This window comes from Pteronotus mesoamericanus, unplaced genomic scaffold (genome assembly GCF_021234165.1).
Source record: "Pteronotus mesoamericanus isolate MK-2021 breed Mesoamerican mustached bat unplaced genomic scaffold, CSHL_Meso_final scaffold_99, whole genome shotgun sequence".
Classification (NCBI taxonomy): Eukaryota; Metazoa; Chordata; class Mammalia; order Chiroptera; family Mormoopidae; genus Pteronotus; species Pteronotus mesoamericanus.
Window position 1 is genome coordinate 15856967 of NW_026555330.1, and position 26009 is coordinate 15882975.

General features: G+C 47.6%; 5 protein-coding genes, 6 non-coding genes and 1 pseudogene across 11 annotated transcripts; 6 read left to right on the forward strand and 6 right to left on the reverse strand.

Annotated features, from left to right (window-relative positions):
• Positions 1-679: 679 nt before the first annotated feature.
• On the reverse strand, positions 680-1130 carry LOC129063791 (histone H2B type 1-K). The gene has a single exon (XM_054564859.1). The coding sequence runs from the start codon at positions 1058-1060 to the stop codon at positions 680-682; it is 381 nt and encodes a 126-aa protein (XP_054420834.1). The 5' UTR covers positions 1061-1130.
• Positions 1131-1259: 129 nt separating this feature from the next.
• On the forward strand, positions 1260-2112 carry LOC129063806 (histone H2A type 1). The gene has a single exon (XM_054564871.1). The coding sequence runs from the start codon at positions 1380-1382 to the stop codon at positions 1770-1772; it is 393 nt and encodes a 130-aa protein (XP_054420846.1). The 5' UTR covers positions 1260-1379; the 3' UTR covers positions 1773-2112.
• Positions 2113-5664: 3552 nt separating this feature from the next.
• On the forward strand, positions 5665-6006 carry LOC129063803 (histone H4). The gene has a single exon (XM_054564869.1). The coding sequence runs from the start codon at positions 5689-5691 to the stop codon at positions 5998-6000; it is 312 nt and encodes a 103-aa protein (XP_054420844.1). The 5' UTR covers positions 5665-5688; the 3' UTR covers positions 6001-6006.
• Positions 6007-7866: 1860 nt separating this feature from the next.
• LOC129063792 (histone H2B type 1-K) lies at positions 7867-8331 on the reverse strand. Its single transcript, XM_054564860.1, has one exon. It carries the CDS (start codon positions 8292-8294, stop codon positions 7914-7916), a length of 381 nt encoding a protein of 126 aa, XP_054420835.1. The 5' UTR covers positions 8295-8331; the 3' UTR covers positions 7867-7913.
• Positions 8332-8620: 289 nt separating this feature from the next.
• On the forward strand, positions 8621-9042 carry LOC129063782 (histone H2A type 1-H). Its single transcript, XM_054564849.1, has one exon. The coding sequence runs from the start codon at positions 8621-8623 to the stop codon at positions 9005-9007; it is 387 nt and encodes a 128-aa protein (XP_054420824.1). The 3' UTR covers positions 9008-9042.
• A 2269-nt stretch (positions 9043-11311) lies between these two features.
• Positions 11312-11384, reverse strand: TRNAV-UAC (transfer RNA valine (anticodon UAC)). The gene has a single exon. It is a non-coding gene; the product is annotated as a tRNA-Val (tRNA).
• Positions 11385-14566: 3182 nt separating this feature from the next.
• Positions 14567-14640, forward strand: TRNAT-AGU (transfer RNA threonine (anticodon AGU)). The gene has a single exon. It is a non-coding gene; the product is annotated as a tRNA-Thr (tRNA).
• Positions 14641-15201: 561 nt separating this feature from the next.
• Positions 15202-15558, forward strand: LOC129063864 (60S ribosomal protein L36-like; annotated as a pseudogene).
• A 1365-nt stretch (positions 15559-16923) lies between these two features.
• Positions 16924-16997, reverse strand: TRNAI-AAU (transfer RNA isoleucine (anticodon AAU)). The gene has a single exon. It is a non-coding gene; the product is annotated as a tRNA-Ile (tRNA).
• Positions 16998-17136: 139 nt separating this feature from the next.
• On the reverse strand, positions 17137-17209 carry TRNAV-CAC (transfer RNA valine (anticodon CAC)). The gene has a single exon. It is a non-coding gene; the product is annotated as a tRNA-Val (tRNA).
• A 5320-nt stretch (positions 17210-22529) lies between these two features.
• Positions 22530-22612, reverse strand: TRNAL-UAA (transfer RNA leucine (anticodon UAA)). The gene has a single exon. It is a non-coding gene; the product is annotated as a tRNA-Leu (tRNA).
• A 1796-nt stretch (positions 22613-24408) lies between these two features.
• On the forward strand, positions 24409-24481 carry TRNAV-AAC (transfer RNA valine (anticodon AAC)). The gene has a single exon. It is a non-coding gene; the product is annotated as a tRNA-Val (tRNA).
• The last annotated feature ends 1528 nt before the right edge of the window (positions 24482-26009 follow it).

Here is a 26009-nt window from a genome sequence, read left to right on the forward strand (position 1 = left end):
AAATCCAGCATTGGTATTTCTCAGACTGGCAATTACACCCTTCAGTAACTACCTCTCCAACAAAAAATTCAAGAGGACATAAAACTCACTCCCGAGTGGGATACAACGCTAAAGAAAAGGAAAGAATAAGCAGGATCGACCACCAGACAGACAGTGCATATCGAGCGGCCAGCCGGTGCCTCCCCGGCCCCCCGGGGGTGGAGCTTCCTGGGGGGCGGGACCACTGCGGGCTCGGAGCAAGGCGCGCGCCCGGGCGAATTCAAACTGCCCGCGCAATCTCGGCCCGCCCCGAGTGCAGCTCTATCCGCGTTAGTGGCCCGGGCGTACTTGAATTTGCTCAGACCTCAGTATTTTCCCTCCCTTCCTTCCTTAGCCTTGAGGAAGAGTGACAAGCGCTCTCTTAAGTATAGTTAAGTTCCTAAGTGACTCTGGAAGGCTCAGGGAGTTCTTACACAATTGAATTCTGGACATTTGAGAATATCGTTTAACTTTATTTTGTCTTTAGTGGTTCACCGAGCTTACCTTAACATGGCAGCTTCTCAACCTTTGATTGCTGCCCGACTTCGTAGACCATGCAGTTACAAAGTGCAGCACAGGAGGCTAAGCAGCAGCTCTCTCTCTGAAAACGTAGGTGGCTCTGAAAAGAGCCGTTGGATTAAGAGGTGCCTGCAGCGGGCACTTACTTGGCGCTGGTGTACTTGGTGACGGCCTTGGTGCCCTCGGACACGGCGTGCTTGGCCAGCTCGCCGGGCAGCAGCAGGCGCACGGCCGTCTGGATCTCCCGCGACGTGATGGTCGAGCGCTTGTTGTAGTGCGCCAGGCGCGACGCCTCGCCCGCGATGCGCTCGAAGATGTCGTTGACGAACGAGTTCATGATGCCCATGGCCTTGGACGAGATGCCCGTGTCCGGGTGCACCTGCTTCAGCACCTTGTACACGTACACCGAGTAGCTCTCCTTGCGGCTGCGCTTGCGCTTCTTGCCGTCCTTCTTCTGCGCCTTGGTCACCGCCTTCTTGGAGCCCTTCTTCGGGGCGGGCGCGGACTTGGCGGGCTCGGGCATGGTCGGCAGGAAAGGCCACAGACGCTGGGGAACGGCGAGCGAGAGGATGCGAGTGTCCTCCTCCCGGGTCACAGCCTCTTAAAGGAGGCGGGGAGTAAAGTCCTGCCTGACTGGCGGTAACTCGTGGGAACGTCACACGAATGTTGCCCAGTCAGGACAAGCGTATTTCAGAGCGAGGATTCCCATTGGTTTAGGCGAAAGCGCTGTAACTTTTCGCCAATGGCACGGGGCCCCTTTCGCGCCCAGGAACGAGTATAAACAGGGCAGCTCCGGGCGCTTCAACTCCAATTCAAGTCGAAACCAAAATTTTCTGTGCATCATGTCTGGACGCGGGAAGCAGGGCGGCAAGGCGCGCGCCAAGGCCAAGACGCGCTCGTCGCGGGCCGGCCTCCAGTTCCCGGTGGGGCGCGTGCACCGCCTGCTGCGCAAGGGCAACTACGCCGAGCGCGTCGGGGCCGGCGCGCCCGTGTACCTGGCGGCCGTGCTGGAGTACCTGACGGCCGAGATCCTGGAGCTGGCGGGCAACGCGGCCCGCGACAACAAGAAGACGCGCATCATCCCGCGCCACCTGCAGCTGGCCATCCGCAACGACGAGGAGCTCAACAAGCTGCTGGGCAAGGTGACCATCGCGCAGGGCGGCGTCCTGCCCAACATCCAGGCCGTGCTGCTGCCCAAGAAGACCGAGAGCCACCACAAGGCCAAGGGCAAGTGAAGTGGAAGATTTGAGTCTTTCTCTACCTTAACCAAAGGCTCTTTTCAGAGCCACCCATGTTCTCACTAAAAGGGCTTGCTTTTTCCGTATTGTAGCAGCTGCTTGAAAAATGACTTTAGTTCTGGCTTGTGTGGCTCAGTGGACTGAATGCTGGCCGACGAACAAAATGATTGCTTTTTCAGTTCCAGCTAGGGGACATGGTTAGGTGTCCGGACAGAGTCCCAGTTGCCGGGTGAGAGGCAACCAGAAGTTGACGTTTCTCCCTTTTTTCCTTCCCTTCTCTAAAAATAAAATTTTAAAGACCTTGACTGTAGCTCACCGATGTCAGTACTTAAGTACCCGTGAAACGGGATACTAACCATACATATTAAATACATGTGACCATCCGCAAAGTGGACTCGTACACTTTTTGAGGTGAGTAACCTCATCGATGCCTCAGGATTAAAAGTGAAGCGCTTAACTATATTCAGGTAAAGAGCTTAGCATTTGTATTGGATGAGAGAAGGGAAAGTGAGTCGTCAGTGAAAGAGTCACAGGTCCACATCTCCCCGCTTGAAAGTAAAACGTTATGAAAAAATTGCATGGAAAGTAGGATATTCACATGTATCTTGTATAGATTTACTCAATTTTTTTTAAGTCTTTGTTTCTTACCCTAATAAAAATTCTTGCAGTAAAAAAATGCTGACAACAACATAGAACAATGGTTGATACTGAAATGGCCTCCCAAAATTAAAACTAAATTTCAACTTGTGATCAGTACTCTGGGGAAATCTAAATCAGGTCCAAGGGCTAGAGGGGTGGGGAGAGCTGGGAGCGTTGTGTCACTGCCAGTCCAGTGTGCCAGGGCCGCCTGTAACAATTTCCCACAAACTTGGCAGCGCTGAACAGCAGAAACGTCCCTCGCTGGTCTGGAGGCCAGAGGTCCAAGATCATGATGCAGGCGTGTCCAGCCTTTGGCGTCTCTGGGCCACACTAGAAGAAGAAGAAACGATCTTGTGTCACACATAAAATACACAAACACTAACAAAAACTGATGAGCAAAAAAAAAAAAAAAAAGCTTTAGGTAAATACATGATTTCACGTTGGGCACATTCACAGCCGTCCTGAGTGGTGGGTTGGACACCCCTGTTGTACAGCCTTCGCGGGTGAGGACTCCCGGTGACTCGGCGGCACGCGGTTGCCAGAAGTCCCGGTGTCCTTGGCCTGCCGCACACCTGCAACCTCTACCTCCCTCACACCCTCCTTGCCTGTGAGTCTGTCCTCTCCTCTTCTCACATGATGACAGCAGTCATTGGATTCAGAGCCCGTTCTAAATACAAGATGTTTTTATCTCAAGATCCTTCATAATTCCACCTGCAGGGACCCTATTTCTAAACCAGGCGGCCTGGTGAGAATCCGGTCAGACAGCAGTGGCGGTGAGCGGGCACTCTTCGACCTGTTCCCATGACTCTGGAAACATTTTGCCTGGATTGTATTTGATCAAAGATTTGAGTAAAACCAGGTAGTACGTTATGTTGCTCTCTTGGGTGATGTTCTAAGGAAAAAAGGTACCACGAACGCCGGAGGCCCTCACAGACAGGCCATGGTGGGCAGGTTCCAAAGCTGAGGGTGCGGGCCCAGCGGGCGAGCTCAGCGGCAGGTAGAGGCCAGACGAGGAGGAGGGTTGGGGTCGTGCGGGACTCCGCACGGCCCGGCGAATTTTCAAATCATTCTAGATGTTCATTCTATCAGTTCTGAGCAGAAAAATGGCATAACCCGACTTTCGTTTCTTTGAAAGTTCACTGAGGCAACTGTCTGCCTGGTAAATACAAAACTGTAGAAGGATATAAATTAGACATCGCAGTGGTCTTTGAGAGACAACCGTGGCTTGATCTCATTGGTGGCAGGAGACGATGGGTGGGTACAGGATGTATTTTGCAATTATAACTAGTAAAGTTTGCTCCCAGATTTGAAGTGCATGGTGTAGGAGAGCAGGAAATCGTTTTCCGTGTACCATTCTGAGTTTTTGGCTGAGACTTTCTGTAATGAAAACAAACTAACAAGAGAAAAACTACAAGAATTTTACCAGCTTGTATACCAATGTATATGTCACATATACTCAGGAACACAGAATAAAGTCCCCAAAATAACCCAAGCCACCACCTTATTTACCATCTTCGGTTAAAGACAAAAAACAGGAGTGGGATGTGCAGAGGGAGGGCAATTAGGACAAGTTACCTGGGAGAAGGTAGGTTTTGTTATGCAGGATAAGTAGCTGCCTTCTCCTTAGTGAGCCTTGTGATTAGCCAGTATCCTCTTGCTGGTACTGCGAGGGCAATTTCCTTTATAAACGTAAACGTCCTTTACAAAAAGTTAACTTCCACTTTTCTCAGACTCTAGTCTGCTGTTTCTCACAATCAGCTGAAAACGGTCCTTATGCCAAAGAGGTGTAATCAGGGGCAGTGTATTCTGTTCCCTTTAACTCTGAAATAATGTAAAGACACAAGAAAAACACCTTGATTGTAACGGTTTATCTTAATATATTAATTTTTAGTATGTTAGAAAGCAGCCTGAATAGTACCATATTTTTAAAAAATAATGTTTATAGAAGATTAAACTCCTTTGACTATCAATTTCAGGAACTACAAAGAGTCTTACAAACTTCTCCATCCACTGCTAACCTCACCACTAGTTTCAGAAAGGCGAGAGGGCTACTGCATGGTGGGAAATGTACTGATTTTTAAAGTAGAGCAAGGTCTGAAAATGTATTCCAGCTAACTAATGCTGAAGAAATATAGTAAACAAGATATACTGCCTTTTCCTTTCTTTTGAATTTTCTACATTTCACTAGTAAAAAATTAATTGCTCTTGTAATTAATGCAGGTTTAATTTTCCAAATTATATATTATCTGGAAAACACTCTACTGAGATATATATGTGGGATTGGTAGTATTATTTTTCAGGTTAGAAGGACACGGTATTGCAAAAGTAAATTTACCCAAACCAATGGATAAATTTACTAAGACAGTTTATTTGTTGCAAGTGCATAAAATTATTTGTCACTTTTTAAAAAAAGACTGGTGATAATAGAAGTGTTTTGGAAAAACCTGAAGTTGGAATTTACAGTCAAATAGTAAAGTAGTTTTCAACCTTAGAAATAATAATACTTCAGCACTACACATAGACTGATCAGCAGAACAATAAAACTCAAGACTTAATTTTAAGTGAAATATTCAGTATGAGAAATTAAGTTCCTCAAATCAGTAGGAAAATACTTGATATGTTGTATTGATTAACTGGCTTGTTATTTCTTTTATACTTAATACTCTGTTTCTGGATTTTTGGAATTATTTTTGAAGTGGTCTACCAATTATTAGTAGGACACGCCAGGAGCTGCTGTGGAAAATGAAAATTGGTAACTTTGGTGAAACAATTTAAAAAATATATCTGGAAGATCTTAATATTCTCTCCTTTATTATTCCGTCTTGGTCAATATCTGTGCAGTCAGTATATGGAGTATATCTCTCCTATATATTAAGGAGAGACACGTCCCAAGGTTGTGGCCTCATGCAAACACTGTTAGAGAGAGAAAACACACGTATATATGCAGAGTTAAAAACAAAATATATTTTTCACTGCGTTTTTATCTATTCTTTACAATGTTAAGGTTTTGTTGTTTAATTTGGATGAAGCGCAAAGCACAAAAATAAGAAAAGAGGGAGAAACACAGCCCGGGTGCTAAAGATTCAAAGGAAAAGAAAGGAGAGAAAGAAAAGAAAAGAGACTCCAGGTGGTTTTCTGCTTTTAGGCTCCTTCCTGCCACCCAGAGCAACTTCCTGCCTTAGCTCTTTCGGTTTCCACTCTGGTCCGCCAGGGTTCCCTATAAGAAGGAGCTGCCGACACTCTTGGCGCGTTTCAGACTTTGAATCTGCTCATAATGTCAGGTCGCGGCAAAGGCGGGAAGGGTCTCGGCAAAGGCGGCGCCAAGCGCCACCGCAAGGTGCTGCGCGACAACATCCAGGGCATCACCAAGCCCGCCATCCGGCGCCTGGCGCGGCGCGGCGGCGTGAAGCGCATCTCCGGGCTCATCTACGAGGAGACGCGCGGGGTGCTCAAGGTCTTCCTGGAGAACGTGATCCGGGACGCCGTCACCTACACGGAGCACGCCAAGCGCAAGACGGTCACGGCCATGGACGTGGTCTACGCGCTCAAACGCCAGGGCCGCACCCTTTACGGCTTCGGCGGCTGAATCACCGGTCCCTGCGACTCTTTTCTTCACCAAAGGCCCTTTTCAGGGCCGCCCACCCTTCCGGAAGAGCTGTGTGCGCCTTTCGTGACTGGTTAGGGGTACTGAGGCTGGGATGGCAAAATAAACCCTGAAGAGAGACTCGTAGTGTAAAACAAAGGTTGCGCCTGTCCAGAAAAGTTTTGGGGAACGTCATACCTTTTAGTCCTGCGATTGGCGAGGATCCCAAATTAGAATCTAGTGTCTTTAGTTTCGCCGGCCACCCAGAATCCCAACCGGGTAAGATATGATATAAATAGCAAAGGGCTGCGTCTAAATTTCTCCAGTGCTTGGGGTGACGACGGGAACACCCGCTCCCCCATCCCCTAAAGCGATTTCAGGATTAACTAGGAGGGACTTGCTCATTTCCAGTCTCAGGCCGGCCCCTCCCTAAACTCGAAGTTAAGCAGTTTGTAAGTTACCGTCGACTAGACAAAGAGGTCGGGGCACTAACTCGGCTGCCTGCCCCTTAGCCCCGAGGCCGTCAAAGGGGAGCTCCCTGCCGCGGTCGCGGGCTCGCCGCCTCCTCTTCCCCTGTCCCTCTTAAGTCGGCCTGCCTTGAATCATGAGTTCTTATTTAGCTTTTTATTATCGACCACTTTAATGATATAATATGGCTGTAAATTTGTTGGGGGGGGGTTAAGTATGTCCTCAGTTGAACCCACAAACTTGTTTTCTTTAGCAAAAGCAAAGGCCCTTTTCAGGCCAAGTTTTTATCGAAAAAGCTGAAGTGATTGCTGGCAAACAATGTCTAGAGCCATGTTTGTTTAGTGCAGTTTACTAGGTTAACGCTGGTTCTGGAAATGTGGCGGGGACAGTATTCAGGGACCGGTGGCACCGTTGCAGGAGGTGAGGGTGGGGTCCTTTGTGACCTTCGCTCTCCGCGCCCGGCGCCCCCCTCCCACCCCCGCCGCCCCGTTTCCGGCTGCGGGTTGGAACTGCCGAGAGCCTGATTCACCGTGTGTCAGAGGCCTGGGGTCGTGCCCATCACCAAACTCTTCGGTTCTTTCAATCCGAGGTCCCCAATCCCCGGGCCAGGGGCCGGTACCAGGCCGTACAGCAGGAGTTGAGCAGCGGGCGAGCGTGCAGAACTCCATCCCGGTCCCCGTCGCTCACAAGACCGGCCGAGCTCCACCCCCCGCCCCGCCTCCTGTCCGTGGAATTTTTTTCTTCCATGAAACCAGTCCCCTGTGCCAGAAAGTTTAGGGACCGCTTTTTTAAATATATAATGTCAGGATGAGCGGTCTGCACAAAGTAATGCTGGTCGTGGTTTGTCTCGCGTTGTTCTTTGGCACAGTGTGGTCTCGGCCCAGTCCACATGTTTTGCCCTCTTTTAGGTCTCCAAGGCTCGAGGTATAACCGTGCCAAGCAGTTCCTCCATCACGCCAGCACCACTGTTAAGTAGCTCCCTTTACATTCGTTTACCAACTACACTAGCACATTTGGGGCCGTTTTGAGTTTTGACAATATGATTTGCTTTTTTCTTACATTTACTCTGGTACTATTTTAAATACTAAAATATATCAAGCACACAACAGATGCTATTGAAACAAGTCTGAAATTAACACCGAAATAGAGTATGGTTACACCTTGCTGTTCCCCTTCTCAACAGCATTGCTGTCCGTTTCGTGTCCCCTGAAATTCACCAGTGCCCTGTGTTCTCGCGGTGGCCAGTTTCTCTTTTCTAACTCTAGATGCACACACCCTAAACACATAGCACCGCTCCACGTTTAAAAACTTTGAAGAGTGATTCTGTACCCCTATTAATGGCACATGTGTACTTCACCCACTTTGAAACATGTGTCTACAACTCCGATGCTGACAACTGAGTGGCTCTGAAAAGAGCCGTTGGATTAAGAGGTGCCTGCAGCGGGCACTTACTTGGCGCTGGTGTACTTGGTGACGGCCTTGGTGCCCTCGGACACGGCGTGCTTGGCCAGCTCGCCGGGCAGCAGCAGGCGCACGGCCGTCTGGATCTCCCGCGACGTGATGGTCGAGCGCTTGTTGTAGTGCGCCAGGCGCGACGCCTCGCCCGCGATGCGCTCGAAGATGTCGTTGACGAACGAGTTCATGATGCCCATGGCCTTGGACGAGATGCCCGTGTCCGGGTGCACCTGCTTCAGCACCTTGTACACGTACACCGAGTAGCTCTCCTTGCGGCTGCGCTTGCGCTTCTTGCCGTCCTTCTTCTGCGCCTTGGTCACCGCCTTCTTGGAGCCCTTCTTCGGGGCGGGCGCGGACTTGGCTGGTTCCGGCATGGTTGAGAAAACAGAAAACGCTTGCTCAAAAGCGGAAAATAGTGACAGTATAAGACAACGTGCCCTATTTATATAAAACTTCGCATGCAAATAAGGTGATGAACTAAAATCCTTTGTCTGATTGGTGGCTAATCAGTACACACAAAAAAAATTAGATTGGTCCAATCAGAACGCAAGATTATGAAATATACGTTTTCATTGGTCAAGGTGAAGTTAAAACTTTAACCAATGACACATCTGCTTTTTCGCTCCGAAAAACTTATAAAATGTGCGGTCTCTGCAGTTTCGTTTTTAAAGCTAGTTATCGTGAAAGTGCTGTACTCAGCATGTCGGGCCGCGGGAAGCAGGGCGGCAAGGCGCGCGCCAAGGCCAAGACGCGCTCGTCGCGGGCCGGCCTCCAGTTCCCGGTGGGGCGCGTGCACCGCCTGCTGCGCAAGGGCAACTACGCCGAGCGCGTCGGGGCCGGCGCGCCCGTGTACCTGGCGGCCGTGCTGGAGTACCTGACGGCCGAGATCCTGGAGCTGGCGGGCAACGCGGCCCGCGACAACAAGAAGACGCGCATCATCCCGCGCCACCTGCAGCTGGCCATCCGCAACGACGAGGAGCTCAACAAGCTGCTGGGCAAGGTGACCATCGCGCAGGGCGGCGTCCTGCCCAACATCCAGGCCGTGCTGCTGCCTAAGAAGACCGAGAGCCACCACAAGGCCAAGTAAGGAGGAATCAGGTTAGGAACGCTGGAAACCAAAGGCTCTTTTCAGAGCCACTTACACTATCATAAAAAGCTGGTACACAGAACCTGCCATATTGTCTAAGTAGTCACTTCCAGTTTATTTAGAAGTAAACTTTAACGAGAACTAGAGTTTGGTTTAACATATCAGAAGTTACTGATTTCCATTTTGGTAAATTCGTGGCCCTACTCCTTTGGAATAGGTGCTGTCAGGTGATATGTGTCCCATGAATGAGCTATGGAGCATAAGGGCGCTATTTTAGGTTGAGAATAAATGGAGATGAACTGGGAAGTGCGCAGAGGAAGGGTCGTGGCGGGCGGCTCTGGTGGCGCACTGATCCCGTGGTGGTTAGTGTTGTGTGTTGTGGCCACAGCAGCCTCTGTGGGAATCTGACTCAATGGCAGGAGCTTGAGGTTTCATGTGCATTTTCCCACCTTTTTCAACTGCAGTGTAGACTCTGAAAAACCCTTGCGAAGTTCAAGGGATTTGTACTCGGAACCAAAAAGACAAACGTTCATCTCATCGTTGCTCCTTATCACCCCTTTAAGGCGGCCAAACAGAAAGTGCCCATGGTTTTTGTTTTCGTTTTTCTCTCTGCATTGCTTCTCCTCCCAACTCTACTCAAGTCCAGCGGGTATTGGCTAGAAGTCCCAAAGAGGAAGCTGAGGTAATAAAAAAATAAGTAAATAAAATTTGTCCTTTTGAACACGAGGAAATGACTCCAAATGCAGATCCAGGTTTACTGTGCCATCTTTCCCAGCAGACGGATCATGAGTCCTGCGGCCAGGCAAGTGCTCAGAAACCATAAGCTGTGCTATTCGAGAAAACTGGAGGAACCCTTGGCGAGGGTATCATGGCTCAGGAAAATAGCCCCTGTCTCTCACCTCCTCCATTTGTACAATAGTTACAATGGGGAAGTGGACTGGGCGAGGTGGGTGTGGAGGAGAGACGATCTGAGACGGGAGGTGACGAGATGACCAGGTCCCCAAAAGAGCCACCCTGAGCCCACTTCTCCGCAGCACCACACTCAGAACACACAGGTGACGCCGCATCTCCCCTGGCCTTGTGGATTGTGGGAGCTCAAAAAATACTGTTTTCTGTCTTCTTTCTCACATTGTTAGCAGCTTATTAAAAGTTTCAGCAAGGTGGTATCTTCTTTGATTTCTCAAAGCCTGCCCTTAGGGCAAAATTAGCCTCATCCCTCCCCACCTGTCTGCCTGACGTAAATTCTAAAACTCACAGACTGTGGAGGTCTCACCAGATGAGCTGGAATGTGTGTTTGCCGGTCATCCCTGCGTCCCAGTCTTGTAACAGCATTCACTGTGGTCACCCTTCCTCGCTGTATCACATCTGCCTCCATTTCCCCCTTTCTGTAGGCTATTTCTACTCCATTTCGCGTGTGGTGGACGGGCACCCGCCTGTCTCCACCCAGAGGGAGCAGCGCCGGGCATGGCGCAGCTTTGGGCGAGCCCCACGAGCCAGGCTGCTGTACACTGAGCAGGGGGTTATGAGATTAAACTGGGCCTCTGCCGTGAGTGCACGAATACTGATTGGTCTGGGAGCTTCCTACGCAACCAGGCCCCTCGGTCTTTAAGTGTGAGGCCCGGGAGCGCAGCCGCCTATGGGGAAACCTGGAAAAGCAGGCTGTGATCTGAGCGGAACAAGTGCAAGCGATCTTGATGCGAGGGGAGAGAAATGATGACTTCCGTTGATTCTGTGTTGCTGTGACTAGAAGTGAGGTGGGGGAGGACTCACTGTGTAAGGTTTTCGTAGATTCTCTTGTTTTTACTAAGGAACCGCAGCCACCAAGGGCGTCAAATACCACCGCGCAGTCCAGACCAGAGGCCTGTTTCCTCCTTTCAAGGAGAATAATCCTGGAGTCTCCTTCCCGACAGTTTCCAGGAGGGGCTGGAGTTGGATTTTCTAGAGGGCCGGGCCTGCCAGCAGCCCCTGATCGGTCCCGCCCACATTTCTCCGCTGAGGGTCCTCCTCTCTCCGCCCAGTTTCAGGATTTGAGGAATTCCTGGGAGGGAGGCGCTGGTGAAGAAAGAGAAAGGTTAGTGTCTCTCAGGCTTCCCGAAAACCTGTTTCTCCCTTACTCTTACGTGTCTGGAGGAGACAAAAAGCAGTATTCTTGGACACAATCTGACGCTCCATTGCGACCCAGAGGTAGCAGCCTGTGACAGTGGATCTCCCGGAGACGCGACGGGAGAGAATTGTTTTTCCTAAACGAAGAACAAAAGACCTTCCCTTTGCCTTGGGGAGGGGGAAGAAGAAACCATTCCCCGCTGGTTCCACTGGGGATCGAACCCAGGACCTTCTGCGTGTAAAGCAGACGTGCTAACCGCTGCACTATGGAACCGCATACTCACAGCCTTGCGTTTCAGGGCAAATACAATAGAAAATGTTTATGTTTATTTGACTCAAAAATAATTTTGGTGTGTGTGGTTTTTGTTTTCTTTTGGGGGGGTGTTAATTACATCTCCCGTGCATCTCACTAACAAGTAGAGTCATTGTAAACACGCGGGAAAAGATTGTCTAAAACCACATTCTTCACCCTTGGAACACCCCTATGCCCGCCCATCCGGTCATTCCAAGATTATTTAGTTTGAGCGTCTACCACGCCACGTGCCCCGTACCTGTCGAGGTGCTGCAGACAGAGCCGTGCCACAACTAAAACCGCGGTGCGCACGCTCCTTACACTGTCACGTCTGCACAACCTGTCGCAACTAACAGGAGCGGGATAAGTGGGTCTTCATAAACGGGAGGGCACCGCTCCCATGACCGCCCTTCACTTGCGACTGGGTCGGAACGGACCGCTTGGGGCTGCTCACTGGGTTATGCTTAGGGTATTTGGGCCTTAAAATAAGAGGCAAATAAATGTGTTCCATCGGAGGGGGTCAGAAGGCGCCACCCCAATACATATGCCTCTGGCACATTGATTACTTTGAATTAAAGGCACTTGAAAACAACAGATGCAAAAAAGGAGGGGGCATTCTGGCTCTTATTTTTCTGTCTAAAAGCAGGAGATAAAATTCCCATGTGAAAGGTATCTTTGTACTCCAGGAGGAAGGAACATTCTTATTACTAGAGACAGGAAGTTGAAGCTCCGAGAAATCTTGGCCAAAACACACACACACACAAGCGCACACTCATGAAACTAACCCTTATCTTCCTAGTCTTTCTTCCACAGTTAACTGCCCCACCCCCAACTCCTCTGTCTTGTACCGTGTTCAGGTTTGTCCAGCCTGGTGTGTTGGTTCTTGGAGGCTTCCCTTTTTCATGCGGGCTCCCATATATATGCTAAAATTACTTTAAAAAATGTGTATGTTTTTCTCCCACTAATCTATATCATGCCTTTTTAATTCTTAGGCCCAGAGAGACGCACTCAGAAGGAGAAGGAAGAATTTTCCCTTCCCTACACAATCTCTCTCTCCACTCTCCCTCCCTATGACATAACATTGGTTGACGAGATATAATTAGAAACTTTAAGTTCAGAGCCTTGTCCACTCACTTATCGAAGCAACATGGAATTCTTGTCTCATGTATTTTCCTTGTAAGAACCAAAATGCTGCTCACAGTTTGGTGAGCCTAGGATTGACTTCGCAGATCCCTGGGGCATTTGTCCAGGCTGACAAGAACAATTTTTATTCAATGCACACTCATGTGGAGCCGCGAGGAGGCAGAGACAGGGAAGTGTGGGGTGCTGCATGGCACCCATGCACCCTGGACGCCCTCACTAACAAAATTTGGGGGACTAGAAGACATGACTCCAACAGATTGTCACATAAAAACCATATGCTTATCTTATCGAGACATCCAGGTTGGTCAATGTTTCTAATGTGAAAAAGAAAATTTATATATTTTTGAGAGAAAATTTATAACTTAGGAGCAGAAAAAGACCCTTTAAGCATAACTGCAAAGTACAGATCATTAGGGAGGAAAAAGACAAATCCTTAAAAACAAGTTCCTGTAATAGCATATTGAGTTTCTCCACTGACAAAACCAATGGACAGGCAATATAATGGTAAACAGCATTGCAAGGTCCGAAACTCACAATAACCTAATGAGTACAATATATGATATACCCTGTACATCAACACGAAAAAGACATTATGCTCAGTAAGAAAATGAGCAAATGATAAGAGTCAATGTGCTTAAGATGCAACTCAAATGGCTAAACAGAAATGTCCAACGTCTTTAAAAAAACATAAATGCAAACCTGAAAGAGCAATGATGAGATTCACCACTCTACACACACCAAACTAGGAAGCAGAAAGCTGGATAACGTTAAACATGGGCAGGATAGAGGGACCTGCTGCGTGGAGCATAGACAGCTAGGAGAACAAACTGCCACTGATGAGCCATACTGCTCCTGCAAGTCCCTAAAGAGAGGTGGCCGAGGAGGCGGAGTTATTGGTAGCAGCGGGACTGGAGGCGACCTGTGAGTCCCTCTCTGGGGCAGAGAGTAGGGAATACATCGTGGGACCCACCGGCCGCACTGTGTACAGCAGTTAGAAACAACGACTTAGGTGTACGCAGGGCACCGTGGGTGGATCTTAAAGTCACTATGTTGTTTTAAAGGCATAAGAATATATACTATACGGTTTACATAAATTTGTAATATATGTACACGCAAAAAGTCACTTAAAAATACGTTTGATCAAAACGATGCTGATGGATGATAAACAAATTAGAAACGTTGATTATGAGAGGAATGGCAGCAAGCAGGGCATCGGGACAACGGGAAAACATAAATCCAAACCCTCCGCTCAGTTTTACAGTCTTTGAGGACAGGAACCAAGTCCATTCAAGAGCAGAACAAGACGGTGCCCCGCAACGTTTCGTCCTGCGGGACCCACGCCCAGCCGCAGATGGCCCAGGCCCAGGCTCCGTGAACGACGGGCCCGACGGCGCCTGGTTTGGGCGAGACGCTAGTCTCCGCCGCATCCGTGTGTCCTCAGCTTTGCTTCCTTGCTCATGCAGGTTAGATGAAACGGAAGGAGCGTGACAGTCTTGTCACGTGCAGTGAATTAGCTCAGAAGGTAGCACCGTGGCCTCTGTCACCTGGCGACAGTGGAATTGGTTCTAGCATCGCTCATTTGCTTGGGGTTTGGAGACTAAGTTTTTAAAACTTGCTTTCTTTGCCTTCCTCTAGAATACAAATTCTGTAGGAGAAGTTTTTTTCTGTTTGTTTGCTGTTCTACCTCCAACACCTAGAAAAGTTCCTGAAATACAATAATGACTCAACATTTGTGAACAAAAAGATTTACGTAATCAATTTAAAATGTGCTGCAATATCCAATATTTCCTCTAGAGGGCAGTAGTCACCATGAAATGGGAATTTCATTCATTGCCATTTAAGATCATTTTTTAAAATATTACAGTACACAATGCATTTTTTAAATGTTGGTGTTTCTGCTGTAGAACGAATTAAAAAACACAGATGTGTTCTCTGTTTAAAAATCAAGTAGGTCTGGAAAATCACTACATTTCACAGAAAACATTACAAATATGATATAACTGAACATTTACCTAAAAGGGGGCCCTGTGGCTTAGCTGGTCAAAGCGCCTGTCTAGTAAACAGGAGATCCTGGGTTCGAATCCCAGCGGGGCCTTCTTGTTTGGCTTTGTATTTTCAACTGTGCGCAAGCTTTTGAATAGGGGAGAGAAGCATTGAGGAATTTATATAGCTGACTAAGAAGTTATTAAATTATTCTTTCAACTATAGAGGGTCTCTTGCCAGATAATTGCATCACAGTATAAGGGATTACCAAGAAGGGAAAATGAATAAGGTTACTGTAGCTGATAGAAAAGGAAGAGTTTCAAAGGCAAGCAAAGTAAAGGCAAAAAAAAAAAAAAAAAAAAAAAAAAAAAAGAATAGGACTACATCAAACTAAAAAGCTTCCGCACAGCAAAAGGCAATCAACAAAGCAAAAAGGTAACCGACCAAATGGGAGAAGATATTTGCAAACGCTGCCTTCCATAACAGGCTAAGATTAAAAATATATAAAGAACTCATATAACTCAGCAACAACAAAACAAATAATCCAACTTTTTAAAAATGGGCAGAGGTCTTGAACAGACACTTTTCCCAAGAAGACATACAAATGGCCAATAGATATACAAAAAGATGCTCAACTTCACTAGCTATTAGGAAAATGCAAATCAAAACCACAATGAACTTCCACCGTGGTAGCCATTCAGGAGCAGCAGCCGGGGCCCTCCGCTACCCCGTGGCCGTGGGCCTCAGCAAAGGCCACCAAGTGACAAAGAACGTGAGCGAGCCGAGGCACAGCCGCCGCCGCGGGCGCCTCCCCAAGCGCACCAAGTTCGTGCGGGCCGTGATCCGAGAGATGTGTGGCTGTGCCCTCTATGAACGGCGCGCCATGGACCTGCTCAAAGTCTCTAAGGACAAGAAGGCCCTGAAATTCACCAAGAAAAGGGTGAGGACGCACATCCGTGCCAAGAGGAAGCGAGAGGAGCTGAGCAATGTCCTTGCAGCCATGTGAAAAGCAGCAGCCAAGAAGGACTGAGCCCCATCCCCCCTGTTTAATAAAACCTGTTCAGAAAGAAAGAAAAAAAAAAAACCCACAATGAGATACCACCTCACACCTGTTAGAATGGCTATTATCAATAAGACAAGAAATAAGAACTGTTGTGGAGAATGTGGAGAAAAGGGACCCTCATTCACTGAATGTTGGTGGGAATGTAAACTGGTATAGCCACCATGGAAAACAATATGGAGTCTCCTTTAAAAAATTAAGAATAGAGTTACCATATGACCCAGCAAACCTCCTTCTGGATATCTTAAAAAAAAATTGTTTGTGAAGGTGTATGTTCCCCTATATTCATTGCAGCATTACTCAGAGGGGCCAAGACAGGAATAAAGATGAACTGGCTGTTAGGAAGCTTCGCGTGCCACAGAAACAACCAAAATTCCTTGTTAGTGGCATTCTGTTTGTTCTATATATCTGACTTTCGTGCATTTCGCTTTTGTGCATTATGAGCAATAAATTAATTACAACCGTTCTGAGTCTTTTGTCATCTATATAGAGTTATGTTGTTTACTTTCAAGCTTCCCTGAGAGCGCGTGCACTATACAAAGAACTTGAAAGCGTCACAGAAAAGACGCCCGTGCAGCTGCTCCCGGGCGCAGGCCCCTGCTGGCCTGGCCTGTCGAGCCCTTCTGTACTTGAATTCGTTACGTACACACTCTAACATACCCTGGAGTACTAGGTACCCTTTATTCATGTTTTGATTTTTCCCCAGCTTTGCCTTTGAGCCGACCCCTGTCCCTCGCCTGGAGGAAGCAGCGCCGTCCAAGCAGAGGGGACACCGCCTTCCTGGGTTTCACGAGCGCCCACATGTCCTGGCAGAGACATTACGTACAAGGGGTGAAACCTTGCTGGGAGCCGGAGGGACAGCGGGCGAAGAGAGCAGCAGGTGGCGGAGGCAGTGCTATCCGTCCTCCTCGCGCACCCCCTTGTGTCACTCAACTCTCAAATCCTCCGGGAAGCGGTCAGAAGTCACAGCTGGTCTGAGCTCCGCGCTAGGGTCCAGGAAAGAAACCCTGAGCTGCGTCTCCGGACGCCGCTAGGCTCGACTCTGCGGCCCTCACACGGCAGGGTCGCGCCTGAACCCACTGAGCCCGAGCATCAGAGAAGGAAGAGTTTTCTCAAACTTCATCACAACTCTTCCCTCAAGCTCTACACAGAGTGGTGCAGGGAGTCCTTTCCTGCGGTGTGCCTCATGGGCCAAACAGAACAAAACACACGCGCGCGTGCACACACACACACACACACACACTAAACTGACAAATCAAATCGCTCAGTGGGAGTGTTTGTAATTGGATGTGAGCAGTGACCACAGCGACAAAGAAATAGAAAACGGTACGCAGCTGGCCCGTACGGGGATCGAACCCGCGACCTTGGCGTTATTAGCACCACGCTCTAACCAACTGAGCTAACCGGCCGCCCGCTGCGGGAGAGCTTCCTTGAGCCTCTCTAAAGTTACGTTCGACTAAAGCCACTCCGTTGTCCTTTTCCAAAAGTTAAAGAAGTGTATATAAGTAGGTTGGTATTTCTGAAATCGACTGTGTTTCGGCAAAATTTTGTTTCCGCCCGGTTTCGAACCGGGGACCTTTCGCGTGTGAGGCGAACGTGATAACCACTACACTACGGAAACTCCTGCGTTTACGGCTACCCCCACCACGTGGAAAGGAGGAAGAGAGCCTGCGCGGCTTGGACTTGTCACTGCCCGGTCCAGCAAGTGCACAACGCTGCGGTGCACGTCTCTCCCGGCCCCCCTTTTTAAAAAATCTAGAAAGACAAAACCTTAAAACCAAGCAGAGGTTTTACCCAGGGCTCACAAATTTCAGGCTTGGAAAACTAAGGAAGCATGCTGCAGAATTTGTGTGTGTAAGTTAGTGGCATTTCCCTCCACTTTTGTTGTGCTATATTCTACACACAGCGCGGTATATGTGACCGAAAGATCAAAAACAAAGTGTGACCCATGAAGACGTGTGACATACATAAAAAGAACTGCATGACTTTGCCAATTTATACTAAAAGAAACCTGGCAAGTTTGAATGGGATTGGGTCCTAAGGTTACGGGATCAAAGTGGAAAGAATATAAAGTTGAATCGAACCACATTCACTGATGTGGTCTCGCCAGGAACAGACACCTGATTCAATGTTTTAAACTCAAGGGCCTGGAGACAGCTCTGATTTTTTTAATTAAAAATTATAATGAATAAGTGATTAATATATGAATGAAAAGTTAGGGTGGCCCCAAAAAATGAAATTAAAATATCAGTACTTCCTTGGTATGCTGTAGAACAAAGTGTCTAAAGGCTTAAGGAAACTGAAATTCTAGAATGGGTTTATCATTTATCATGGCATAAAGGGGGTCTTGGAATCCTGTTTCAACCAATAAGACCGAGGCTTTCCCCATCCAATCAGAGCTGCACAGCTTTGACCAATCACAGTTCTCTATTCTGACCAATCAGGACAATACCTTTTGAATCAATCACACTGCAAGGATTTGGAGTCCTTATTTGCACAAAGATGGGCCAACGAGGGACTGAGATCGGGGACATCTATCTCTGTCAGCCAGCTCCTTTGTGCATGTCCATTGATTCAACAGAAATGGGTCCCAGTGGGTGAGGTGAACGAGTTGTTTTTAAGATTTTGTCAGTGTTCCCCGTGCACGGTAGGTGCAGGTAGCAGAAATGTCGGATGCTCCCTTGAAGGATTCTCTGGTATTAAAAAAAACAACAGCAACAAAACTAACAAAACACAGGCTTGTGGGAACCATAAGGCCTAGTATCACAAATGTGTACTGCGGAATATATGCCAACCGCTTTCAAAGTTTTAGTTATTTTAACTCTGAGCTTCGATGTCCTATGTGAACTTAGTCTTAAAATGTTTACCTTTACTGAATTCTTCATTAAAAGTGTTAGTTTGTTTAATGATGTCAAAAACTAAGAGCCAGGTGTGTATGTACATCTACCGGTTTTGAAAAAGGACAGGACAGACGATACAGACGGAGAGGCAGATGAAGAGACACTCGGGGTGAGGACCGGAGGGGCCTGAGCACGGGCGCTTGGGTCCCTGTGCAGCCCAGGTGCCTCCCCCTGCTGGTGCGGGTTTGTTGACAGCCTGGAAGCCGCCCAAACCCCAGGCCATCGGGACTCCGAGGAGGCTTCGTCACGTAGGCAGGACGCCATCGACTCCATTTTTAGCTCCTTTCCCTTCTCAAGAAAATGGAGGGCTGGGCTGAAAACTCCAAGCTTCCAGTCACGGCTTCGTCTTTCTGGTGGCCAGGCCCCCAGTCGAGGATCCCACCCAGAGTCACCTTATTACCACAAAAGACACTTCTGTCACCCAGGAAATGACAAAGTTTTCAGAAGCTCTGTGTTAGGAACCAGGTTCAAAGACCAACTGTTGGGGAAAAAAAGATGCTCCTGGTTTCTTATCTTAGGAAATGGCAAAAGTTTCAAGAGCCGGGCGCCAGGAGCTGGGCGCAGAGACTGAAATATATAACATACATGGTATTATCTAATAAGAGGTAATAAACCAGTAATTGGCACAGAAGCATACAAAATAACAAGATTCCCAGAGCAGCTTGTGCTACATTTTCTGCCACAACTGGGAGCGGAAGCTCGCCATATTTTGAAACTGAAGAAGAGGGTCTGTGGCGCTATATCCTTTAAAGGTGATTTTCAAATAAGTTCTGTTCTCAAAGTTACTTTCATTCTAAATGTGCACGATTTCTGAGCTCTGTAACTTATAAATATCCATTAAGCAAGTCAAAATTCCTAAAATGAAGTGCCTTCCAGGAAAAGCTGTGTTTCCACCCGGTCTCGAACCGGGGGCCGATCGCGTGTGAGGCGGATGTGATAACCACAACACTAGGGAAATCTCCGCGGCTGCGGGAGCCCCTCCCGTGCGGGAAGGAAGAGACTGCCTGGAGGCCTGGAGATACTTTCACTCTAAATGTGTAAATACCTGCAGCCGCCAATCCACCAGTGTCTTCGATGTTGGCATTTGGTTTCCACAAAGTAAGTTACATGTTTAACTTTCTTCAATTCTGGCTTAAAATAAAGCATTCCTTGGGTATCACACTAATCCTTCAGCCATTTGGTTTTCAAAGTTTTGCTGCTACTCTTTCCTGTTATTCTCTTGTGTTTATGCCTTAACGACATCCCTTTTTACTTTGTTGGTGTGGGTTGTTGGGTAGGGAAACATCAAAAACCTGTCTTTCATATGCTGTCACTGTAAGTAGGTCTGTCTCTGGCTTCCTGTGAGGTGTCGTCAGGCTGGACCCCCAGAATAGTGAAGGCAGGGAATAGGATGACGTCATTTGTGTGCGCATTCAAAGCCTCGAGGACTCCAGCGTTCGCCCCAAACGTGACTTCTGCGAACCCATGAGAGAGCGGAGGTGCTTCCAAGCAGAAATGGGACGTGAACACTGGCTCACCTGAGAGCAGTGGGGAGAAGATGGGTCCTTCCTACAAGACGGCAAGGAGAGTCCAGCTGAAGGTCAGGATTTATAATGAATTGTTGAAGTCCAAGTGTGGGCCAGCCGTGAGTACAGAACCCCTGGGGTCAACATCCTCAACAGGAGATTGAAACACGTCACCGAATATCACAGGGCAGACTGGGCAGGGCAAGAGGCCAGAGGGCGCCTCCTTTGGTCGTCCAGGCCTGCAGAGGGGAGAGCAGGCGCCTAAAGAAAAGATACTCTAGCGCTAAGGGAATGGCAGCAAATATTGCTGCCTCAGGGGAACAGGAGACTTATGGCAACTGGAGAAAGTATAAAAGAATAAAAATGTCTACCCTGGGAGAGTGCGGAAAACTTTATGGGGCCCAGATCATTAGAGGATGCTGACTCCCTGGGAAGGGCCGGATGACCCAGGAAGCCCCGCCTCGGAGACCCAGGCGGTCTGGGAACGTGCACCAAGACCGGGGCCGAACGGCCGCGGAAGACCCTTGCGCAACCCCAAGCAACAGGTCTACGCCTGGGGAAAAGCGACAGCCTGTGGAGAGACGCCCTCTCTGAAACACTTGCAGACGAGGCCTGAAGTCCAAGGTGGAGCAAGCACATCGGAAAGCACGATCAACCTAGACCCAAAGTAATGCCGGGGGAATATGAAGCCAGTTATGCACCAAAATAACTTGCAACAACAATAAAGACAAAAATATGCCAACTCCTGCTTAAATATACTCAATCTCACATATAAATAGCCTAGAAAAAGGGACATGCCCGTTTCCAGGCATAAATACTATTTACCTTACTTACCCTCTACAGTCCTGCACACTGTGTCTGATGGCAAATGAAAAATTACCAGGTGAGAAAAAACAATGCATTGTCAAAAAAAAATAACAATCAACAGAATGAGATTCAGATATGTCCTACATGTTGGACCTATCAGAAAATAAATCTAAAATACCCATAATTCATATATTAAAGGCGCTAGTGGAAAAGATGAGTCACATACATAAACATGAAAAATTTGAGTAGATTGTTGGAAATTAAAAATCAGGTTGATTGGCTTAAAAACACAGATACTAATAGAGAGCTTTTGAAGATTTTATTTATTTATTTAAAGAGAGGGGAAAGAAAGGAGAAAGAGGGAGTCTTGTATGTGTCCTGACGGGAACCTCGGCACATGCCCTGACCAGGACTGGAACTAGCGGGTTTTCGCTTTGCAGGATGATGCCCAGCCAACTGAACCACACCTGTCAAGGCAAGGAATTAATTTTCTATGCTAGTAGACTCTATAGAACTGAGGAAGGGCATGATTAATTTGAAAGTAGATCATCAGAAGCTACCCAATCTGAAACACCAAGGGAAAAAAATGAAAAATAAAAAGAGCATTGAGGAGTTGTACATTAATGTCAAATGGTCTAATATATTTCTAATTGGGTTTCCCAAAGGTGAAGAAAGAAAAGAGCAGAAAAAAATATTTGAAGATACAATGACTGAGACATTTCATAAAGTAATGAAACACATCAAATCACAGCTCCAAATAGGTCAGAGAACCATAAGCAGTACATATAGGAGAGAAGAAGAAAAACCTTACATCATATTCAAACTGCTGACAACTCCCCCTCCCAAAACAAAACAAAACAAGAGATAACATTGAAGGCACCCAACGAACAAAATGCATGTTATGTACAGATGAAAAAAGATAAAAAGAACAGAAGATAGCTCATCAGGAGTTGCCTATGCCAGAAATGACATTTAAAGTGCTGAGAAACCAAGTTAAAACAAGTTTTAACTTACAATTCTTTACCAAATACAAAATAGTTCCAAAAATGAAAAAAATAAAGATTTTTCAAACCAAAAAACCCAAAAAAACAACAAAAAAAATCCCCCTGAAGACTATATTACTAGCAGACCTGCAAATAGGAAACATTATGTTATTTGGGAAGAAGGAATATGAGACCAGAGAGATAGAAAGGAAATAATGTCTACAGAAATGGTTACAATGTAGGTGCAAATACAGTTTCCTGATTTTAATCACTAAAAATAATTTTTTTCATAAAGCTAAAGCAGTAGAAACATGCTGTACAGTAATAGGTACATGAAAGCAAAATATATGACGACAATAAAAATAAAGGGGGGAGTAAGCCTTTCACACTACACAGCTGACTGATATTTTGAAATTATTTGAGAGCAGACTGCTTAATTGTAGCTGTGTCCGGAGAATCCTAGGGAATGCACTAATGATTGTTTTTAAAGACAAAAATAGTTGAGATAAAAATCAAATCATGACAAATGCTCGTATGTTTCAAACACAGGAAAACAGCAAAAGGAAAACAAAATTAAGACAGGTTTTAATACAAATATGTCAATAATTACATTGTAAGTAAATTACCTAAACGCAACAATGTTAGACAGATTGGAAAAACTAAGTGAGATGCTCAAAGTGTAAACGGGGTTATGTTTTGGGTTCACGCAAATAGTCGGCTTCAGATAAAATACCCTCGAGTTATCCAACCGGGAGTGGGGTTCGAACCCACGCGGACATGCATCCATTGGATCTTAAGTCCAACGCCTTAACCACTCGGCCATCCCGGTAACGGAAGTAGCTTTTCTTCTTAAATTTTACCAAGGTAGCAGTAATTAGATCTGCTCGTTCCCAGATTATGAATAATAAGCCTGTGAGGCCATTTGACGCTTAGGCAGCAGAACATTTGGTGCCCTGCACGCGCCCCCAACTTCACTCCGCGAGGTGGTCGAAAGAGAGTCCAACCTGCCCTGGAAAGATGGCTCTTCGGCGACGCCCACTCTCCACGAGGGCTGGGGCTCCGGGAGGCTGCTCCCCAGCAGCCGGTCCACCCCGCGGGCCGGTGGGTTGTCGGGGAGCATCGTCTGAGAGCGGACGTGCTCAGCGCGGAAAGCTGAGGACCAGTCCACGGCAGCGAAAGGACATGTGGGTGTCACGGTGACTTCTTTCAGAATATTGGCCCTTTTTATTCATTTATACCAAAGCCAAGAGGTCTTTGGATGGAAATGCAAATTGTCCTGCTCGTCTTGGAACGGTCGATTCTTCCCTACCCATTACATTCACGTTAAATCTAAGTTCCTACTGCGGAGGGTCTCCCTGAGCCTCCTACCGCCTACATGTCATTTTCCTTTCTCTCAGTGGGACGCATTTCCACGAGAAAAAGGAAGGAAGGAAGGCGAGGTCTGGTTCACACCTAGAATCGGAGCTCGCGGACACACTCGGGCTCTGGTCCGCGTTCCCCCGGCGCAGGAGTCTGCTCTCCATCCCTCAACCCTTCAAGCCCCTCGCGTTCCAGCCACGCCACTTCCCCCAGCGAGTCCTTCCTGACCGTGGAAACGGGAGGAGGTGCCCCGGTTCCGTGAGACACCCCTGTGACTTTCGTAGCTGTTCCTCCATGCAGCAACCTTACTGTGCCTAAGTCACTACGGACAAACGTACCATTACAATCAGCGTGGGGACCCCTTCTCTCCTTTGGGGCACCAGGAACGTCCAGGGACCAGAATGAGACTGGGCTTTTCAGTAATTTCTTTAGAATAAACATGACACCAGGTCGCTAAGAAAGATTAACGCATATTTGCGGGAATGCAGTAGCCATTTATCTTAATGATTTAATATATATTAAACAACAACAAAAAAATAAATGGGCTGGAGACCTGCCTCTCTCCTCCACTGCCCCAATATATTGATCAGGTCATGTTCACCTGTCTCGGAGTCAGTCTGTGACTTCTAAAGGTCAGAAGCCTCTTGTCACTAGTTTCACATGGCGAGTTTGGGTACCAAGACCCTTTATCAGCGCCTTCGGCGTGTGGGGTAGGGGTGGAGAGTTAGAAACTCGTGGAAGGCACGCAGCTTCAGTCCCAGGGAAGGACGGTGACTTGGGACAGTGGAAATGGGGTGACCCACGGAGGTCACCTTCCAGCTGTGAGACGTCACGGTACATAGGACACGAGTGTACACGTCCCAGAACAGTGACGCTAGAGACACAGAAGAGAACTGAGAAGTGAGACGTTGGGCGGATCGACTCGCAGCCCCTCCCCTTCGCTGGCCGGCTGGGTTGGGGCCACCCCCGCTGCGAGCCTCCTTCCTGCCTTTGGCCTCTGGGCTCGGCCAGTCGGCCCAGCTCCTAAGGGGTAATCACAGTCACCGAGAGCTGCGGAGTAGAGGGATGAGCGCAGGACATACCGAGACATTTCTTGAAATGAACTTCCCCGGGCGTCTGAGCTCCCCAGCCCGGCGCTCGGCCAGTCGCTGGGGCCCTGGGAGCAGCGCGCGCTGAGCGACGGGCTCAGACGTTGTGGATGCCGAGGAGCACATGCAAAGATCATTCTAACTTATTCTAAAATACAAAAGATTCCCCGTCAGCCCTGTTTCCGTAGTGTAGTGGTTATCACGTTCGCCTAACACGCGAAAGGTCCCCGGTTCGAAACCGGGCGGAAACAACCCGCTCTTCTGGCTCCAGAAATTTTCTATCTCAATCTCTTTCGATCTATTTCGACCAAATCTGAAATATTCGTAGTCTATTTACAGTCTGTCCCGGACTTTAAGTTACAAAAATTACGTAACAAGACCTCACCTAGCCTAACAGGTAATCTCGCACCCTGTCTGACCGGGTGGAGCCCTGGCGTCTGGCCTTGGCGGCCCTCAGATGGAGCGGTCCCCATGCGCCCTGGGCAGGACAGAGTGAACAGCCCCAAGACACGGGTGGGGCTGATGTGCACAGGGGGATCAAGAGCCACTGTACCTGCACAGGATGAGCCGAATAGGCAGAGGGAGCGGAATGAAAGGGACGGAGCACGTGGAGCCTTGAGAGACCACTGTTTAAGGACTTTGGACTTTGAAAACCAGAGACGTTGGATTTTAAACAGTAAAGAGAATCTGCATCACTTAGGGCCCACCACACATAACTAATGATTTCTGGCTGAATTGATGCACAAAGATCAACGTAAACAATTCTTTTTATTACCCGGTCTGTGCCCCATGACTGCAGGGTCGTACCCCAAACTCTGGCGTCGCCCATGCTGTGATCATGACCTATCCCTCACCCCACCCTTAACTTCGTCTCTGCTTTTCTTCCTATCACTCAACTGAAAGTTTATGTTTTCTGAGATGCATTGAGAAGCTCCGAGATTAAATTGGTGTTTTTAATATACATTACAGAGAGAGAGAGGGAGAGAGAGAGAGAGAGATCTTGGAAGCTAAGCAGGGTCAGGCGTGGTTAGTACAAGGCAGGCAGGCAGGCAGGCAGGCTTTGTTTTTAGGCCAAAGTAAAATGTTGAGAATATATACTAATCACATACTTAGGAAAAGGCTGATTGTTCTGTAACCATAACAAGTAGCCACCAGAACTGATCTTAAACCAAGTCCACCTATCATTGATAATCGTCTTGTGTTTGGAAGACAATCAATCACTTTCAACCCCTGCCTCATGAAAGACAGCCAGGGAGAGATGGACTCAGTTCAATAAACAGTCTTTGAGTGCCAAACATCATCTCTTCCAAATAACCAGGTTCTGTCAGCCCACTCAGTCTATGAAAGTCCTCGATTCCATATGCCCCCTGCCCCCCGAGCATCACCCACTGGTTCTCTGGAAGGGACTGCACCTTTCTGACATTGCTCTCTCTTTAAATGAGCTGTGGCTTTAATTTCATCACCCTTTGAAAATACCCCCTTGTCAAATCTGAAACTCCTAAATGTCATTTTTTGCTGGGATATACTTGTCACTAATTTTACACTTCTGAAATTCTTGTGTATTCTACACAGTAATGTGGCCCTTACAAGCTCATCGTTTTGTCATAAACGGTAACTTTGGTGCTTTTATATAGGTGTATTAGTCAGACTCGCAAACAAAATCCCAGCTTTTGAAAACACATTCTGATTTGCTCTACAAATATAATAGTTAAGGAAAACCGATTTGTGTCCAGAAATGTCCTTGGTCCTGAAGACCCAGACGAAGAATAAAATCTGTCC

Excerpts from the sequence above, each read along its gene's own strand:
- LOC129063806 (XM_054564871.1), top strand. The coding sequence starts at position 1,380 with ATGTCTGGACGCGGGAAGCAGGGCGGCAAGGCGCGCGCCAAGGCCAAG.
- LOC129063791 (XM_054564859.1), bottom strand. The coding sequence starts at position 1,060 with ATGCCCGAGCCCGCCAAGTCCGCGCCCGCCCCGAAGAAGGGCTCCAAG.
- LOC129063792 (XM_054564860.1), bottom strand. The coding sequence starts at position 8,294 with ATGCCGGAACCAGCCAAGTCCGCGCCCGCCCCGAAGAAGGGCTCCAAG.
- LOC129063782 (XM_054564849.1), top strand. The coding sequence starts at position 8,621 with ATGTCGGGCCGCGGGAAGCAGGGCGGCAAGGCGCGCGCCAAGGCCAAG.
- LOC129063803 (XM_054564869.1), top strand. The coding sequence starts at position 5,689 with ATGTCAGGTCGCGGCAAAGGCGGGAAGGGTCTCGGCAAAGGCGGCGCC.